Below are 18,088 nucleotides of genomic sequence, written 5' to 3' on the forward strand. Positions count from 1 at the left end.
GTTACAAGGTGCACCAGAGCACCATTAACTTTTTGAGAAATAATACATACGCCACAAAAGGTAAAAATTTAAAATAGAAAACCAAAATATGCTATTGAAGAAAGAAATTTAGATCAACAACCAATAATAAGTCAACAGACATTATTTGAACAAGTGTAGGAAGACATGAAATTACCATATCCACCAACACATTAAAGACAATGTGGTTTTCTGTATGTAGAACAGAAAGAGTAGTTGGGTGACTTGTTTGAGGAAGCATGTGAGGTGGTATATTCAACCTACACCACACAGTAGGAGAAAAACATAAAAAAGAGAACCAACATGGTCAGTCATAACACAGCATGCAACTCCTATTCATCAAAATATAAAGGCATGCATCCACCTTGGTCTTGAAAAGTCATATATGACAATCTGAAGGTGGCTATAGTTTGCTTCCCTAGCGCACCCTCTCAAAAGAAGAGCATCTTTATGATTTGTTACAATGAATGCATTAAGCAATCTCCCAATGGCATGTTCAACAGCACGAGCCCATGTATCACCATTAACCAAGGTCTGCAGTAGATAGCCAAAAATAAGAGATGTTAGCCAGCAATGATACCATAATATAATGTGCATGCAACAAAAAATTGATGCTCAAACGCATAATTGAACCAAGTAAACAATAACAAAATCATAGTCTCACTCCCCCAACTGTAAAACCATATTTTTATCAAAAGAAATTCCAAAAAAAATGTACTTGGGGATTAAATAAATCAGAAAACAAAACTTCAAACAGGACGCAAGATAACACAATAAAATGTGCCCAGAATTTAGAAACTTCACCGGTATTATTCAAACAGCTTCTGTTCACAATATCTAGTGCCTAAGTTTCATAAATTTTGATAAGCATTGATTAAAATAAAGAACACAAATGATCGGACATGAGAAATAGACAATGTAATAACCCAGGAAAAAACGCAAGCCACATTTGTACTATCACTCCAAAAGGACTAGTCAATTTGAAACTTCCCTAAAATCACTTATAAAACCCAGTTTCGCCTAGTAAGTAAGCAGTGTAGAACTTAACACCCATGAATGTCTTTTTATAAACCACCCACTTTATGTGAGCAACTCATCTTTTCAACATGGGACCGGGATGTCTCCCCTTAAACCCCTGTCCTTGTCATGGCCAAGTATTGCAGTGCTGACAATAACACATGGCATTATCAGGTGACTCTGATAACTTTGTAATGACCCAAAAAAAAGCGCTAGCCACATCTGCACTATCACTCCCAATGATTAGTCAATTTGGAGCTTCCCTAAAATTACTTGTAAAACTCAGTTTTCACCTACTAAGTAAGAAATGTGGGACTTAGCACCCATGAATGTTTTTCTATATACCACCAACTCTATGTGGGCAACTCCTCTTCCCAATTGATTTGTTTTTTTTTTTTATAAATAATATGGGACCTGGTTGTTACAGACAGATTCAGCCACTAATGAGACGTTACTCAATTTGAATTAAAAGATTAGCAAATACAAACTACAAAGAAAGTACTCATGGAAGATGTATCCCAGAATGAACACTATTATCATACCATAAATAAGAAAGGCCAGCACGAGTATCATAATATGCACGAATTTGGATATATTTTGAACCATAGAAAACACCTATTATTTCAAATCATTAATCAGGCAAAAGATTCAATGCCCATTTTTCACATAAAAAAAAAAAAAAAAAAAAAAAAAACTGTACAAAAAGAGAGATACATCAAGAACCAGAGCTGCATACCCTCCAAAAAAGAGAACAAACTGCCCTTGAAACATGCACACATGCACTCACACACGCAATAATATTTGTATAGAAAAGATTATGAAAGTTTCAGCATGCAGACAGACAATCATCTGTTACACACCAAATGGGCTCCAATTGGACCAACAGGCGGCTTTTTAAACCTCTGTTGATGTCTCTCAATTGCACGTAATAGGTTAATCACTCTATCTCCGCCAAAAGCTGTAACCTGTCAAGAAAAAAAAATGTCACTACTAAACAATATGGCAATCTGCTCTCACAATGTTGTCCATTATACAGTTTTAAAAATAAATAAATAAATAAAAGAGGAAGATTATGGTAAACATGGATCTACAACTGCATATGCTGACATAGGAAAGTGTCCATTTTCACAAGCATTTAAGACTGCAAGACAAATAGTTACACCAATTAAAACAAGTGCATTTGACCACTAATCCGCACCTTGTTGGTTTGATGTTGATGTAGCTCGCGGATGGAAAAAGCAATTTCACGATGCTTTCTTTCAAGTTCTTCAATCTAAAGGAACCAAAGTTTTATGAATATTACTCAAGAAGGACAGGATATTAAGTCAGGAGAACAAATTTAGAATAGTCAATAACTTTATCTAATTATAAATTAAAAACGGCTTAATACAACCTTTACAAGTTACATGGCACATGCTTAATGGTCAAATGCTCACCAGTTAGACCAATAAAACAGTGCCACTGCAATTGACCAACTACAAAGTTAAAGAGAAATGAGTTAAAGAATTTCTGGGGAGAAAAAAGAAGCCCAGATTTTTTACAGAAATTAAAGAGATCGATCTAGCATTTACAAATCCAACCTATCCATCAGGAAAGAACCTTTTGCATGTAGTTTAAAAGCCCAGCACAGTAAGTTGAGCTAATTGTAACAGGCCTTTGCAATTAGTAAAGCAAGCTTTTGCAATTAGTAAAGCAACAACACCCCCCCACCCCCCCAAAAAAATATATATATATATGGCAGCATCCAAGAGGATAACATGGGAACTATCCATCTAAATGTGCTTACGGTGGGATCTAGGAAGAGAAAAATTATGTTTTTAGGGTTTATTATAGTAGGGAAGTGATTTTATGGTTTGTGCGATGTCTATTGTTTGATAAGGGAGGATTTAACTGCAAATAAGTCTAGTGCAAGTGAACAAACAAATTGCAGGATTTCCTGGGCAGCAGAAAATAATAGAAATTTAAGACTCATCTTCTATGGGTAAAGTGTGCAAACTGATGAAGGCTTTGTATGGTTTAAAACAATCACTGAGAGCATAGTTTGAGTGATTTCTCAGACTATACAGAGATTTGGTTTCAAACAAAGTCAAGTTGATCATACACTTTTTATCAAACATTCCACTCAAGGAAAGGTAACGATTCTGATTGTGTTTGTCGATGATGATAAGGAGATACAGGGCTTAAAAAAACTTCTCACGAATGAAGTTGAAATAAAAGACTCGGGCAATTTGAGTATTTTTTGGGCATTGGGGTTGCGAGGTCAAAATATGTTCTGGATCTTCTCAAGGAAACAAGAATCCCTGGATGTCAAGCCATTGATAATCTAGTAGATAGCTGTAAGTGATTTCCCACAGAAGCATCCTTAAGGTGAGTTATATCAAAAAGCTCCGCATAAGCTACTTTAAGGGCCTGGTCCCTACACCAAACATCATGCCAAAATCTAATATTGGAATCATCCCCCACGCAAAACTAGTGAATCTAGAAAACACCCCCCAGCCCCTCTTGATATTCTATCAAAGGCCAACCCCATGCGATCAAATATGTAGAAATCCCAACTAAGCAATCAATCATGTTGTTAACAATTCCCCAATTGATGATAAGTCAAAACTAAGGATGCATGCTCTAGAATGAAGAGCGTTTCCCATATGCAAAACCAACAAAAAAAAAGACATACCAAAAAGGCCTAATTTTTCCTGAAAAGAACCAGTAAACATTTTGGTAAGCAAATTTTGATATAATGCCGGGTTTTCAAAAAGTGGAAGAATTAGAATGTATTCAAATGATTCAAGGAGCAACCAAGAAAAGGTGTTTGAGGATTGTGACGCACATGAAACAACTTGGAATTCCTAAACATAACCATAAGAGTTCTCGATACAGTTAATTCAAAAGCATGCATTTATAGTATTGAGAGTCACCACATCAAATTCCCCATGTCCATTAAGTAAGGTACATAAGTTTGCAGATATAACAGCCACTAAGAGTATCTGCAATAAAAACCTTAAAAACTCAAAATAAAAGATTTGACCAGACAAAATTATGCTAGACAATCAACTTATCCAATGATGGTAAACACATGCATACCTCATTACCAATGCATGCAATTTCACTCAATCCCTTGTTCATGCTTTCTGATAAGGCACTTTCTTCTTCCTTCAACCTGAAAGATTGTTGAAGTTAACAAATTATGTGGAATCTGTCTTGAAAGCAAGCTAGAACATAAAAAACACAAACTGATAAAATGAAAATTTTCAAAACCTTGTAAAACTTAAATTAGCAGCATCAAACTCATATTGGAGTGCCTTCAGCTTTTCCTCTATTTCAGATTCTTCAGCCTGCAGCATACCAAAATGAGAGGTCTAACCCCATATCTTTTTTTTGGATGAGATGATGTCCATATATTAAAGGCTCATATAAATCAGAGTAATTTTTCTTGATGATGAAGGTTTACCTATCATAATTCTAAGTAAAGGTTATACAACTCAGTACTGAGGCTGGAAATATCTCTGTGAGAAGGTTTAATCTAAAGCTCACAACAGAAATGTCCGTAGGAGATGAAAAAATAAGTTATTAAAAAATAATTACATTCCAAGGAAGATTGCCAATTTAATTCAGGATTCTAGATACTGGTGATGAAATTTGAATAACTCATACAGAGAGGAGCTAATTGAGGGCTGGCTTCATGACTTCTAGAAGACATGAATTTTTTGGGCACTTATTTATGGAATTGTAATTTTCAGGTTTAGCTTCATACTTTGTTTAAGACCTGTGTGGTATGCACTTGAGCCATTTGTTCTAATTAATTTTTTCATACTGGAACAGGAAAAAAAATCATATTTTAATAAAAGTTGGCTATAGTAAGTTGACACTCTAAATTGGCAGATCACACAGGTTTCAAGCCAGTGACAACTAGATAAATGGAAATAAGAAAAACATTGTTAACATAATTTTATATGAGAACCACAATGCATTTGAAGTGATAATAAGTTAATAACTTATATTAAAGTAGCATGCCAAGAAGCTTCTTTGACCAGAAAAACCTCTTCCTGGAGTAAAGAGTTCAAGAAAGCAAAATCAAGGGGATTTCTGCCAAAAGAGAGAATGAGGAATAGGACCTCTACATTTCAGAGATTGTTGGCCTGTCAAACAAATGTGTTTTCATTAATGTAGTCATTAGATCTCACATCAACAAATGTCATGCAAATGAGTCTTCAAGAGAGTATTCAACAGAGAGAGAAACAAAAGTAGCTAGAAAGACCTGCCAAGCACAATACATTTTGTTCAAACAATATGCATGACATTTACAACTATTAGTCTAAGATGAAAAAACCTTCGATGAAACTTTTGTCCATCATTATGTGAAATTAAATTTCTTATAGTCAGTAATGTATAAAACATATATACAATAATGAAAAAGAATGCATAGGAAAAAGGCAGAAGCCCACCAAAAAAGCTAAACAGAAGAAAAAACAAAATTCTTCTATTCCACAGAGAATAAGTTCTTTAGATTCCAGAACTATTTTGATAACCCAGCACACTTTTGTAGATCTCTCTGGTTATCACCTTTCTTAGCAAGGTCTAACCATAGGGAAAACGAATCAGAGAAATTTTAGCATGTCCCAAAGGTACTATTTTATATTATAACAAGCTCTAGTCGTAGGAAACTTGAATCATAAAAGTTGTGGAACCTCCCTACCTCCAAAGGTAGCATTATTACATTAAATCAAGACCCCACACAAAGATTTATGTCTGAAGTTTTTAAAACATAGAAAGGTGCAAACAAGGGCTATTTACTTTTTTTCCCCAAGAACGGACACATGTCAAACTCAACCGCATTGAACTACCATTTTATTAAAAAAACAAACACTGCCTTCAGAGAACCTCGTTAAATCAAACGAAATATGCCTTTTTTTAGACGTTAAATGAAAAAAATACCCTCAAATACAACAATTAGAAAAACTAAAAAAAATTAACAAAAAATTCAAAATTCAAAATTAAGAATTAAATAAAAATATAAAAATTAAAAAAATCTTAAACGGGTGGTCATTGAACCACCCCCAAGCGTTTTTTTGGGGTGGCCTATGACTTTCTAGGGTGGGCAATCCACCCTAGGTGGCGGTTCACCACCCCGGGATTTTTTTTTTCTTGGTTGCTATTTTTTTAACTTTTTTATTTTTTATCTTTTATTGAAATTTTAATTTTAAGGGTATTTATGTAAATTTAGTTTCTAAACTTAGGGCATTTCCATCATTTTACTTTTTTTAACGATTTTGACTAACAAAGTGGGGGTTTTGTAACAAAATGGTAGTTCAATGTGGTTGAGTGTGACAAGTGTCAATTCATTGAGCCAACTTACAAATGAGTGATAGTTCATAGGAGAAAAAGGTAATTAACCCTTAAAATAAATTGATCCCAAAAGACACTTGCGAATTGTGATTACATAATAGTCAAGTACAAATAGCCACAAATTAACACATTCAATATTGGTTATACTGCTAATCACTTTTTTAGTGGTCACATGTATGGCACCTTATGTTTATGTTTAACAATGAAATCAAGGTAAGTATTATTGTTATGTGGCATGTCATATTCACAGCAAGATTATACTACCTAGGAAAATAAAATCACAGAAAGAACAAAGGTAAATGGAAAAAGAGGCATTACTTCATCAACAAAATACAGAGAAGCATGGCTTTTCATTTCTTTAAATGATTATCACAAACGATAGCCAGGAAACCCAGGAGAAAAAACAGAACAAGAAAAGATAATAGGAGAAAAACTATTATCTATATCCAGGAGAATGGGAAAACCTGTGTATTTTTAACATGCTGCTCATGAATATCTTGAACTTGTTGTTCGAGAAATCTGGCATGCTTCATCATCTTCTGGACATGGTTGGTCTTGCGGCCATACTCTTCTTCTAGCTCAAGCTTCTCTTTAGTTGCCTAAGAAAAGAATTGTAAATTAAAAAGAGACAAATTGAGAAATAAAAATGACTAAAGTACAAACTATTATAACCAAATTACTGATGAGCGTATAAAATGATAACAAAGGCAAAAGGTCAAAGAAAAAGAAATACAGATGAGAGTGGAAGTCAAAACATTAATATGCATCATACAAAAATCTCTCAAGTAGGTAAAAACTAGGGGCTTTTTTTACAAGGAAACTGATTGGCAAAGTAATACATACTTCCCAGCTGCAACGGTTAAAAGTCTAAGCATTTCACTGTAAATACTGAATTCACTTTGCATCCTAGTGTTTAGCACAACCTTAGCAAGTAACATAAACATTTAATTGGCTTTGAACTTTCTTTCCTTTCCTTTTTTTTTTTTTGGGGGGGGGGGGTGGGGGGGGGGGAGGGGAGGGGGGTCTTTTTTTTACAAGAGAAAATAGGTAGAAAAAGAAATGAAAATATAAAATACAAAAAACTAAGCATGACCATACTTTACTAATATAATTTCATCAAGACAATAGCCATGTGGCTTTTATGAAAAGAATAGATATTGAAAATTGAAGTTACCAAGGAAAGAGTCTGCTGCAATTCATCCTTCATTCTCCTCACTTCTGATGTCTTTTCCATCATGCTTGCGATTTGAGCTTTCTTCTTAGATATATGTTCCCTCAGCTCCTCCACCACATTCTGTGAAAAATTATACCAGCATGAATAGAAAATGTTATAACGCAATTCACTTGATCAGTTTTTACATAACATAAAAGGGAGCATAACTAAAAGCCACTGTGCGAAGCTTCATGGGAACCAACAAAGCCCTTGTATCCTTTTACTTTGCAAATTTAAGCACAAAAGAAAGAGAGCCAACCTTCCACAACATCCTATAAAATGTTGACTCAAGTAAAGCTTACTGGTAAAATTTCGATTGTCATACCAAGACTTTAAATCAAATCATGTCTTTACTAGGAATAGGGGATTTAAGGGATGGAAAGACTATTCCACAACATGTAGGCCAATTGGCGAATTGGCATTCTCAATGCCTACCCAAAACCCAACCACCCCCCCCCCCAAAAAAAAAAAAAAAAAACCCACCACCTTTAACATGAAATTTAAAAAAATAAATAAATAAACACCCTTCTGTCACACCAACTTAATATAGAAAAGACATTATAAAGACAAATATGTAGAGCACTTGAATTGACCAGATTTAGAGGAAAGCTTTATTCTTCCTGAAAATGCCAAAGCCTAAAAACAGAAGCTTGATACATCAGAACTAGAATTAGAACAAATGGTTCCTCTATGCATCGTGTGGTGTTTATGGCTAGAAAAGAATGAGAGATGCTTTGAGGATTCTGATAGATCCTTGGAGGAACTCATGGCCTTCTTTTTCTATACTCTTTACACTTTGACAGCAACTTGGCTAGCTCCCTTAGTGATTAACTATCTTGATTTTCTTGTTCTTTTCTCTTCTTCTAATTAGGTGTTTCTCTTGTATGCTTCATGTGTACTAGGGTTACGCCCCTTTGCGCTTTTGATATATAAACATTACTTATCAAAAAAAAAACAAATATTAGAACAAAAGATTACTCCAGAAAATGATGTTGATTGATCCAAAACTAGATAGTTTAGGCAGGCCAAAATTAAAATGAAGATGGCTCCTTTAGAAACATCAAAGCATTCATAAGGAAGGTAACAGTCAAATTTTTGCGTAATAAATATTTTGGTCAATTAAAAAGGTTGAATATTTTAGGGTCTCTACATTTCCTGAGATGCAATATAAATGACACGGTCTTTGGGGCTTCTAAAGGAATGTAAAGGATTATGACAGACGGGAGGATTTGAGATCCCTCAATATCTTGTTTGGATGTAAGGAAAGAATTGGAAAGTGGGTTCCCCTCTTGTTTGGAAGTATTATAAGGAGGAAAGGACAGGGAGTTCTTTTAACAAAATTACCATTATGATCTTTGCTAAATAGACTCTGTTCTTTAATTTAATATAATTAGTAAATATATACATGAAATAAATAGCATTTTAAGAAAAAGAAACAGCAAGTGTTATTTGTGGTAGTTGCTTCATATTTACACTTTTGTAGCCGAAAATTTAAATGGATGTACACAGACAAATCAGGGAGAAAGAAGCAGGGTTAGATCTGGTGAAGCATATGTATTGCTGAAAATCAAGCATAATAGAGATTTCACCATAATAGAATTTAAAGTGCTTTCCATTCCCTCGCATCTTGCCTAATTTCAGGAGGAACCAAAATTTGAATTTTTGTGTTTGATAGATAATTGAAATATCATTAAAAGCGTAATGCGCCTCCAGGTACACAGGAAGTATTTAAGGCCTAGTAGTGTGGCGGATTTGTTCAATTGTTGGTGGACGGGTTGGTCATTCTCAAAGTGCTATTATGTGGAAGATAGTTCATCTTTGCCTCATGTGGTGCTTATGGAGAGAAATAAATGCGAGATGCTTTGAAGACTCTAAGAGATCCTTGGAGGAGCTCACGTCCTTCTTCTTCTTTACTCTTTTCACTTGGACAGCTAATTTGCTAGCTCCATTAGTAATTAGTTGTTATGAATTTCTCGTTCTTTTTTCTTCTCCTAATCAGGCGTTCTCCTATATACTTCATGTGTATTAGGGTTGCGCCCCTCTGCGCTTTATGATATATAGAATATTACTTGTCCAAAAAAAAAAAAGTATTTAAGAAAAAAAACCTAGTTAGGAGCAAAAAGAATAAGGAAATCATGATAACTGATTACCAAAGGATAAACAAAAACATTTGTCCAAATATATATGGGAGAATAAAGACTAAATCTCCTCCAAAATCCTCTCATGATCCTCAAAACTTCTGTCATTCATTTCCCTCCATAAACACCACAAAAGGCACGAAGACACTATCTTTCATACAACAGCACTCCGAGTGTTGTCAGCAGTCCACCAACAAACATACAAATTGAATACTCTTCTAGGCATAATCCAAGACAACCCAAATCGACTAAATAACACATTCCAAATGGCAAAGGCAACCTCAGAAGGGAGAAGATGGTCCACAAACTCCTCATTCCTTTCACATGCAGCACCTATCGAGCACAATGATGTGCCGCTTCCTAAGATTATCCATGGTAAGGATCTTCCCTAAGGCTGCCAACCAAGCAAAACAAGGCAATATAGCATTTTCTCCTATAAATCCATCCTATTATGTTCCTCAATAGGTTATAATTTGTTTGGGAGTTTAGAAAAGCATAGAATGGGAGAAAATGATTAATTAAGAGGATATCGAATTGAATAGAATAGATATGGGTATTTTCCTTTCCTTTATTTGCATATTTAAGATGAAGAAAAAAAAATGATAAGTAATTGCAAATTCATTAAAAAGGGCAAAGGCGCAACCCAAGTACAAATGGAGTATACAAGAAAAAAGCCTAGCTAGTAGCGGATAAGAGATATAAGAAAAAATGAAAGTTCAAAATACTAAAATTTGAGTCAACAACCCAAAGAAAGAGTCTTAAAGAATAAAGCCTTTAATTCCAGTAAGTCCTCTCATGATCATCCAGAATAAAGCCAATGGGTACCACATAATGCAAGGCGGGATCATCTTCCAAACTTCATCACTACACGTTAACCAATCATGTTTGATTTATGACATAATTCACTACACGTTAACCAATCGGGTTTATTTGATTTATGACATAATTCACTACACGTTAACAAATCATGTTTTGGATAAAAACTGGTCATACTTTCAAAAAAGTATTCCGACCACATTGTCACAACCCAAGAAAAGCCTTAGTCATGTTTACACTATATCCAAAAAAAAAAAAAAAAAAAATTAAAGTTACAATTACAATTAGAGTTTTCTTAAATCGCTTATGAAACACAGTCTACCACATTGTCACAACCCAAGAAACACAATTAGAGTTCCTCACGACACTCTGCGTAAGAGGAACCTAGTGGTAGTGGAGTGGTGTTGTATGTGCAAGAAGACCGGAGAGTCAGTCGATCATCTTCTTCTCCACTGTGAGATCGCAAGTGTTCTTTGGCATACTATTTTTAATCGGTTTGGGTTGCATTGGGTCATGCCTTGCAGGGTGAGGGACTTGTTCGATTGCTGGTGGTCGGGAGGACATTCTCGAAGCGCGGTAGTGTGAAAGATGATCTCTTTGTGTCTTATGTGGTGTATATGGAATGAAAGAAATGTTAGATGCTTTGAGAACTCCACTAGGACTATAGAGGAACTAACTCATCTTTTCTTCTTTACTCTTTACTCTTGGACGGCCGCTTGGCTAGCTCCTTTAGGGATTAGTTTCTCTGACTTCCTATTTCATTTCTCTCCCTCTTAGGCGCTCTCTTTTTATACTTTCCGTGTATGTGGGTTTCGCTCTTCTGCGCTTTTGATATATAACATTATTACTTATCAAAAAAAAAAAAACACAGTCTACCTACAACACAAGCAATGTGCAACTTTTTTTTTTTTTGATAAGTAACAAGCAATGTGCAACTTAGCACATGCAAATCTTCACAATCCACCCACCCAGTATAAGACTAAACACAACAACTTCATAACCCGGGGTATTACCATCTTCTCCACTCAAATTCTTAATGTCCTCGTCAAAGCCCATGTTCACTGGATACTCACATGACATTGCGAAGTTTGCTCTTATACCATTTGCCACAACTCAGGGAAACGCTAGCCATATGTGTTATATTCTAAAGAGATAATAGTTACAATTGGAACCCTTGAAATCACTTATAAAACACAATTTCACCTAATAAATAACTAATATGATACTGAGTACTCATACAAACCTTCACAATCCACCTATCTAATGTAGGATTTAACACATACCTATTACAATCCAGCATATCACAATCTCCCCTACCCAAATCCCTAATCCCCTCATCAAGATCTACATTGTCCTATAGTGCCCCAGTTCCATATGACATTACTATGTTGCCTCTGACGCCATTTATCACAACTCAGGGAAAATGTTCACTATATCTACAATATACACCAAAAGGACAAGTCAAAATTACAATTACAGCTTCTTGGAATCACTTGTAAAGCCCAAAATCACTTTGTACACAATTAATGTGAAACTTAACACGCGCACACTTTCACAATCCAGCCACTCAAATGCGGAAATGATTGATTGATTGCAACACCTTCACAATCCTAAGTATCACAAACATACGTCTTGGTGCAACGACAAAATTAGAATATAAATTCAGCATTCTTGCAAAGCCAAGAGAAAAACAAATTTCCAAAACAACCAAAAAAAAAATTATAGGCTTTAGAGAATTCAGAAATTACAGCTTAAATTCCCAAATAAACACTAGGTCGTTCCTTGTAGGCAAGCATGGTGAGAAAGTAACATGATGTGCTAACCAGTGAGACAACTTCACATCCTATTAGAATTAGACAGAATTTTCAACTTCGCAAGAGTTTTTTACTTACTAGTTGCAAATCAATTTTTGCTTGGCAAGCTGGTATACGATCTTTCAGTATCCCAATCTTTGCGTTCTGTTCCGCAAGTTGCTTATCTACATCATATACCCATGACCAAGCAAGCTTCTTCTTCAATTGCTGTACCTTTTGAGATATTTCTTCCACATGCTCCATGTTTTTAATTTTTCCTTGCAATTCATCAAGTTCCTTTTGCATGGGTTTTATTGATTCCTCCAACTCATGAACCAGTGCATTTGCAGCCTTCAAATGTTCATAAATGTTTTGTAAAAGATCATTCACTTGCTGAAGAAGTGTGGCCTTGAAAAAGAACTGAGTAACCAAGAGTCAGTATTGCATTCATAAAGTACTTCTCTAAAGATGCACAAAGCCGCAAAAATTACCTTAAATTTGTCCTTGGCATTCCCAGAATGCAAAAACTCTCTGCTTTTGTCTTGACTCATTATTACACATGGATTCTCAACATCAATCTGCACTGCAAAGCAGATCATCAATAAACATCCATGGAGAGAGTTTAAGCTCAAAAAAACAAAAACTACTTCTACTAAGGGAGAGACAAATTTTACAAATATAACTTCAGTTACACTACCCAGTTGTCTTGACTGCATCAAGTTGATATTGAAAACCTGTTGAAACTCATACATGACAGCCTCATTCCATCCCAAAATGGCCTATTTGCTGGACCTAAACGTTTCAGACTCAAAGTTTGTTTACTTTTTTCTAAATTTGTAGGTACAGATACTTTAGGAATCTTCTTTATTTCTACAATTGGGCCAGCTTATTGGGTTCTTTCCAATGGTGTATTTTCTTGAAAACAGCTAACTTAGTTTGGATTAATAAAGTGTTCAAGTAATTTTGCATGGGTGACATGAAGTTAATTAAAACTTTGAGCTTTGTTATTTTAAGGTTTAATGATCTAGGTGTATATATTTGTCATTAGAGAGTCTAAGAAATTTCAGAAAGAGAAAAAAAAAAAAAAAAAAAAAAAAAAAACAGAAAGAATATTATCTTCTTCAAATTTTGTTTAAAAATTTTAGCCTAAACCAACAGACACAATGTTCCAGATCATAAGGACTTCCAAACTTCTGGACAACCACAGATTGAAAAAGCTACGTGTGGAAGAAGCAAAAGTTAATAAAAGGATGAATCAAGATATCTGGGGAAGAGGAGAATGAAGGGCTTTCATCACAATTTTTTTTCTTTTTACATCTCCCGAAATACATTTCCTTAACAAGGAACTCTACTGAGATATTAAACCTATCCTGGCTGTCAGTTTCTTCCAGCTTATGGTGCTCCTATCTTATTTAGAGCCTTTTCGGGATTGCATTGGTAAATAGAGCTTTTGTCTATACAAAAAGCCTGAAATAACTTTTTAACAAAAGCCTCATTTCAAGCTTTTCCCAAACGCAGCTTTTGGGCTTTTTGAGACCAAATAAGTAAAAAAACGTGCTTATTTAAGTTTTTTACCTAACGGATCCATTTTTGTTTAACATAGCTTTTTATGTACTAAAAGCCATTTTTAAGCTCCTTAACGCAATTCAAATAGACTCTTAATATCAAGATAAAATGAAAACTTAAGCTAGATGCAGCCACTCCCCAAATCATAAGGACATTAGCACAGGAAAAAAAATTACCATATCATAAAAAATAAGTAAGAAACTATGAATAATTCCACACTAGAAGCAGGTTCAAAGTAAATGTTGCTAATAATATACGTTACATAATCGTATGAAGGAAGAGTAATGTTTTTTACCTGAAAATTTGGGTCAGGTGCATTATGTATTTACTAAGTATTGTGTTACCAACTAAGCTATCAGGACCAGTAAGCCTAATGCATAAACTCCTGGGAAGCTAGAACACATAACAGCAATACCAAGCATAAAGTCCTCAAGTAATTATCAAATAATGCTGATATCTAGTAAAATAATTATGTGAACAAAACCCAAAAAAGGAAATGTAAATAATTTTTCTGAGTAATAGGACAAAAGCTCACATTAAAATGTTCTACTAGCTCACGAAGGTCGTCTTTCCGGCCAGCAACCTTCCTTCCTGACAAATCCATCAGATGGAAAACAAAATCAAGTAAATACAACAACCTCATCTACCAATTATTTTATCAATCAGATTATTAGAAATATATATTATATATATGTCATCAGAAAGAATCGAAGATGCAAATACCCAAAACAATTTAATTGTCTTAATAGCAGAAGAAAACATTAAATGCTCCAACGTACATACAACAAAAACTTTTTTTTTTTGTAAGTAATCAAAATATCATTAAAAAGTGAAAAGTGCAGCTCAAATACACAATTAGTATACAAGAAACACCTAGATAAAAAGAGAAAAATGAACAAGATAATCAAGAAAACTAAGCAAATTAGGAAGGACAAACAGAGTTGTCCAAAGGTGACAAGTATTGAAGAATAAAGACTTAGGGCACGTTTGGTTTGCGGAATAGACCCATGGAATGGAATGGCTATTCCTATGGAATAATCATTCTTTTGTTTGATAAGGGTCTATTTCTAGGAATAGTTATTCCCGTAGGAATCACTAATTCCTTACACACAGGAATAGCTATTTCTCTAAAAAATGAAATGAATAGTTATTCATGAATGAATGGACAACTTTTTCCCCCAAAAAAAAAAAAAAGTAATGTTTTTCAAAAGTTTCTTTTAACCCTAAATTCGTTTTTTATTAAAATAAAAAAATAAAAACCTAGAATTATAGGGGTGGCCTACAACCCCATTGGGTGGCTGGCCACCCCTGCCATTCTAGGTTTTCTAGTTTTTTTTTTTAAGTTGAGTTTTTTTATAAAAATAAAAAAATAATAAATAAAAAAAATGATGGGGTTTTTGGTAATTTTGGTTCAACTCTAATTAGAATAGATATATTGTTACCAAACTAAGGAATAGGAATAACTATTCAATTCCACTTTCGTCCATTCCTAGTAATAACTATTCATTTTCTTGACGGAATACCCAATCCGCGAACCAAAGGAGACCTTAAGCTCCACCACCATCCTCTCATGGTCCTTGAAAAGTTTCCTCCAAACACACCACAAAAAGCAAGAAGGCATCATCCTCCAAATAGACAAAATGCAAACAGATAGTGCCGGTCCTCCAAGTGTAGAGGGTGACGAATGGAAAGTCACAACTGTCCACACTTCCATGCAAAGTCCACAACTTAAAAAAATAAATAAATAAATTAAAAAAAAAAAAAAAAACTGCTTGCTAACGGAAATGGATTTTTTTTTTTTTTGTTCAACAAAAATAATAGATAGCACGGCTAAATGGATGACAAAACAAAAATATGGGAGTCTTATTCAAGACAACGGGTTTTGGGATAATTCACCAAGCACAAAATAAATATTGATGACAATTTTAAATAGCAAGTATAATATACCAAGGAAATGGGAATCAGCAAACCTAAACCTTGCAAAGTTGACTAAACCCACACTGTCGTGGGTTTGGGTTTTGATTGGTGGAGGCTTGGTGGTCCTGTGGGTCTTTGGTGGTAGGGGTTGGGAATTCTTTAAATGGGTTTCTTTTGATTTTTTTTTTTTAATGGCAATGATTGACTAGTTGGGGGTGTTAGTGGTGATTGTTTATTGAGTGGTATGGACTTTGTGGTGATGGTTGATTGAGTGATATGGATTTTGTGGTGAAGATGCTTAAAAGAAGGGCGCTGGTGGCACACGGTTAAGGGTCGTTCGGTTGTTACGGAAAACAATAGAACCTTTATCTTATACCAAAATTGATGTGGGACAACAAGCAATTTGGAAAGTATGAAAAGGAAGAAGCTGAGAAGAGAAGAGAAAAGAAACAAGAGCAGCAAGAGAGAAGAAGGAGAAGTGCCAGAGATAAGAGAAAATATGGGTGAAAGAAGAAAAGGAGATGACAAACAGTCGTTCAATTTTTCTAATTCATCATAAGCTGCTGAATGCAATAGAAAATTCGGTTTAAATAGACTAGGAATTAAACCCTACCCTAACCCTAACTGTCCTTGGGCTAATGGCCTGTTAAAATAACATGAAGTACAAAATAAAAATACTACAACCAGTCTGACAAATAAACAAAAAAGCAAATAAAATGCAAACTAATAAAATCCCAATAATAATCCAGCCCTTAATCATCCAACCACAAGGTCATGGGCTAGTGTGATCTGTGGCTTGTGTCTTGTGTCCCCATCACTCAATCTATCAGCAACAGAGAACATACAAAGTTACTAGCTAATAGAAATGCAAAATCAAAACCAATGCAAGCCACACTGATGCAACTCTCATGAACCACATTCAATAGTTCCCTTTCGAGTAGGTCTCTAAAGCCCCCAGAGTGCAACTTTACACAGGTATGAGAAACCCTAAATTCAAATAAACAAATAAAAACAAGTCTATTTAGAAAATAAACCAAAATTTTCAAAATCTTCTAGATTTATTGTCTAAATTACTCTACCCCTTTCAACCAAAGGCTAATTGGCACAACTTCATTACAACCAAGGGCTTTATCATTGAACATAATCTACTTACATCATACCATCAAAGCAGATTATCTTATCAGTTAAGGATTCAACTTATCAAAAAGGTTCTCATGATGTTAAGAATTATAATATAATATAATTTCAACCAAACGTATCTCACAAAAAAATAAACTTCCATTTTATTAAGTAAAAGTATTTAGATAATGAATAAAACACAGCATGAGCAAATGATATAAACCTTGGTGATCCTTTAAAACAATGGAGCTGGTAGACACAGAAATTCTGCGTTCTAAAATTATGACATCACCATATATTTCTGGCTTAAATGCATCCTCGCCTTCATTTTTTATTTCCACATAAACAAGAGCGTAACTGCAAAAGAACAATGGCAGATAAACTAAGAAACTTGATAAAATCATATAGTTTCAATGTGGTTTACTTGACGCAACCACCATTAAATAGCTAGAGCCCAAGGACTATTGTCAATACAGGATTTGAGGGAAACAAAAAAAAAAAAAAATGAAAAATTGTATTGGCTCATACAAAAACCAATACATCATATAGATTCATTCGCCATTTTTTACCCTAAAGGCTCTCTTTTGCCTTCTTTTTCAGAGTTTTAGCATCTTCAAAAATGAATGATTACTATCTTTATGGTTGCACATACAATTTAATCCCCTTTTAAATGAAAGCAAAACCAAATTGACCATTGAATATCCAAACATTTTATTCCACGTGTATTTTATACAACTATGTGAGTTTGTAGGTGTTGTATCAAAAGCCCCACATTTGGCCAACTCTTTACCCATATTTCTTCGTAATAAGATGTCATAATCCCAGCTGAAAATTTTTTAAACTACTAGACCCAAAAGAAGCTTTCCAAAGAAACAAAAATAAGTAAATCATTGATCACGTTCTCCTTTTCCACAACATTTCGGTTTTCATAGCATCGACTTAAACTTCAAACAAGTGAAGGTAACCCCAACCAAAAAAGAGCCAAAAATTAATATGGGAAGTAAAAACAAGACAAATGCGAAGCTCACAAACCTGCAACCAGTTTTTATAAAATCCTTCAAGGAACTTGCTCTCTGGGTCCCTTTGGCTCGGCACCCAAATGCAACACATAAAGCAGTCAGAATAGCACTCTTACCACCTGTAAACGC

At 34.6% G+C, this 18,088-nt stretch overlaps 1 protein-coding gene across 4 annotated transcripts in view; it reads right to left on the reverse strand.

Moving 5' to 3' along the window:
- The window catches only part of LOC132180841 (structural maintenance of chromosomes protein 6B), a 28,843-nt gene that overhangs the window by 10,077 nt on the left and 678 nt on the right, over nt 1–18,088 (reverse strand). For 3 of the 4 annotated variants that reach the window (XM_059593814.2, XM_059593815.2, XM_059593813.2), the window contains exons 2-14: nt 17,973–18,078; nt 17,164–17,297; nt 14,440–14,495; nt 12,830–12,916; nt 12,438–12,758; nt 7,553–7,672; nt 6,843–6,977; nt 4,291–4,367; nt 4,117–4,192; nt 2,234–2,308; nt 1,896–2,000; nt 383–552; nt 176–278 (exon numbers count right to left, since the gene is read on the reverse strand). In XM_059593814.2, coding sequence (XP_059449797.2) covers nt 176–278; nt 383–552; nt 1,896–2,000; nt 2,234–2,308; nt 4,117–4,192; nt 4,291–4,367; nt 6,843–6,977; nt 7,553–7,672; nt 12,438–12,758; nt 12,830–12,916; nt 14,440–14,495; nt 17,164–17,297; nt 17,973–18,078 — 1,565 coding nt within the window. Of the gene's footprint in view, nt 1–175; nt 279–382; nt 553–1,895; nt 2,001–2,233; nt 2,309–4,116; nt 4,193–4,290; nt 4,368–6,842; nt 6,978–7,552; nt 7,673–12,437; nt 12,759–12,829; nt 12,922–14,439; nt 14,496–17,163; nt 17,298–17,972; nt 18,079–18,088 lie in introns of those variants that run through there. The other variant, XM_059593816.2, reaches the window with a different exon arrangement.

The sequence above is a fragment of the Corylus avellana genome, chromosome 5 (genome assembly GCF_965113065.1).
Source record: "Corylus avellana chromosome 5, dhCorAvel1.hap1.2, whole genome shotgun sequence".
NCBI classification, from domain to species: Eukaryota; Viridiplantae; Streptophyta; class Magnoliopsida; order Fagales; family Betulaceae; genus Corylus; species Corylus avellana.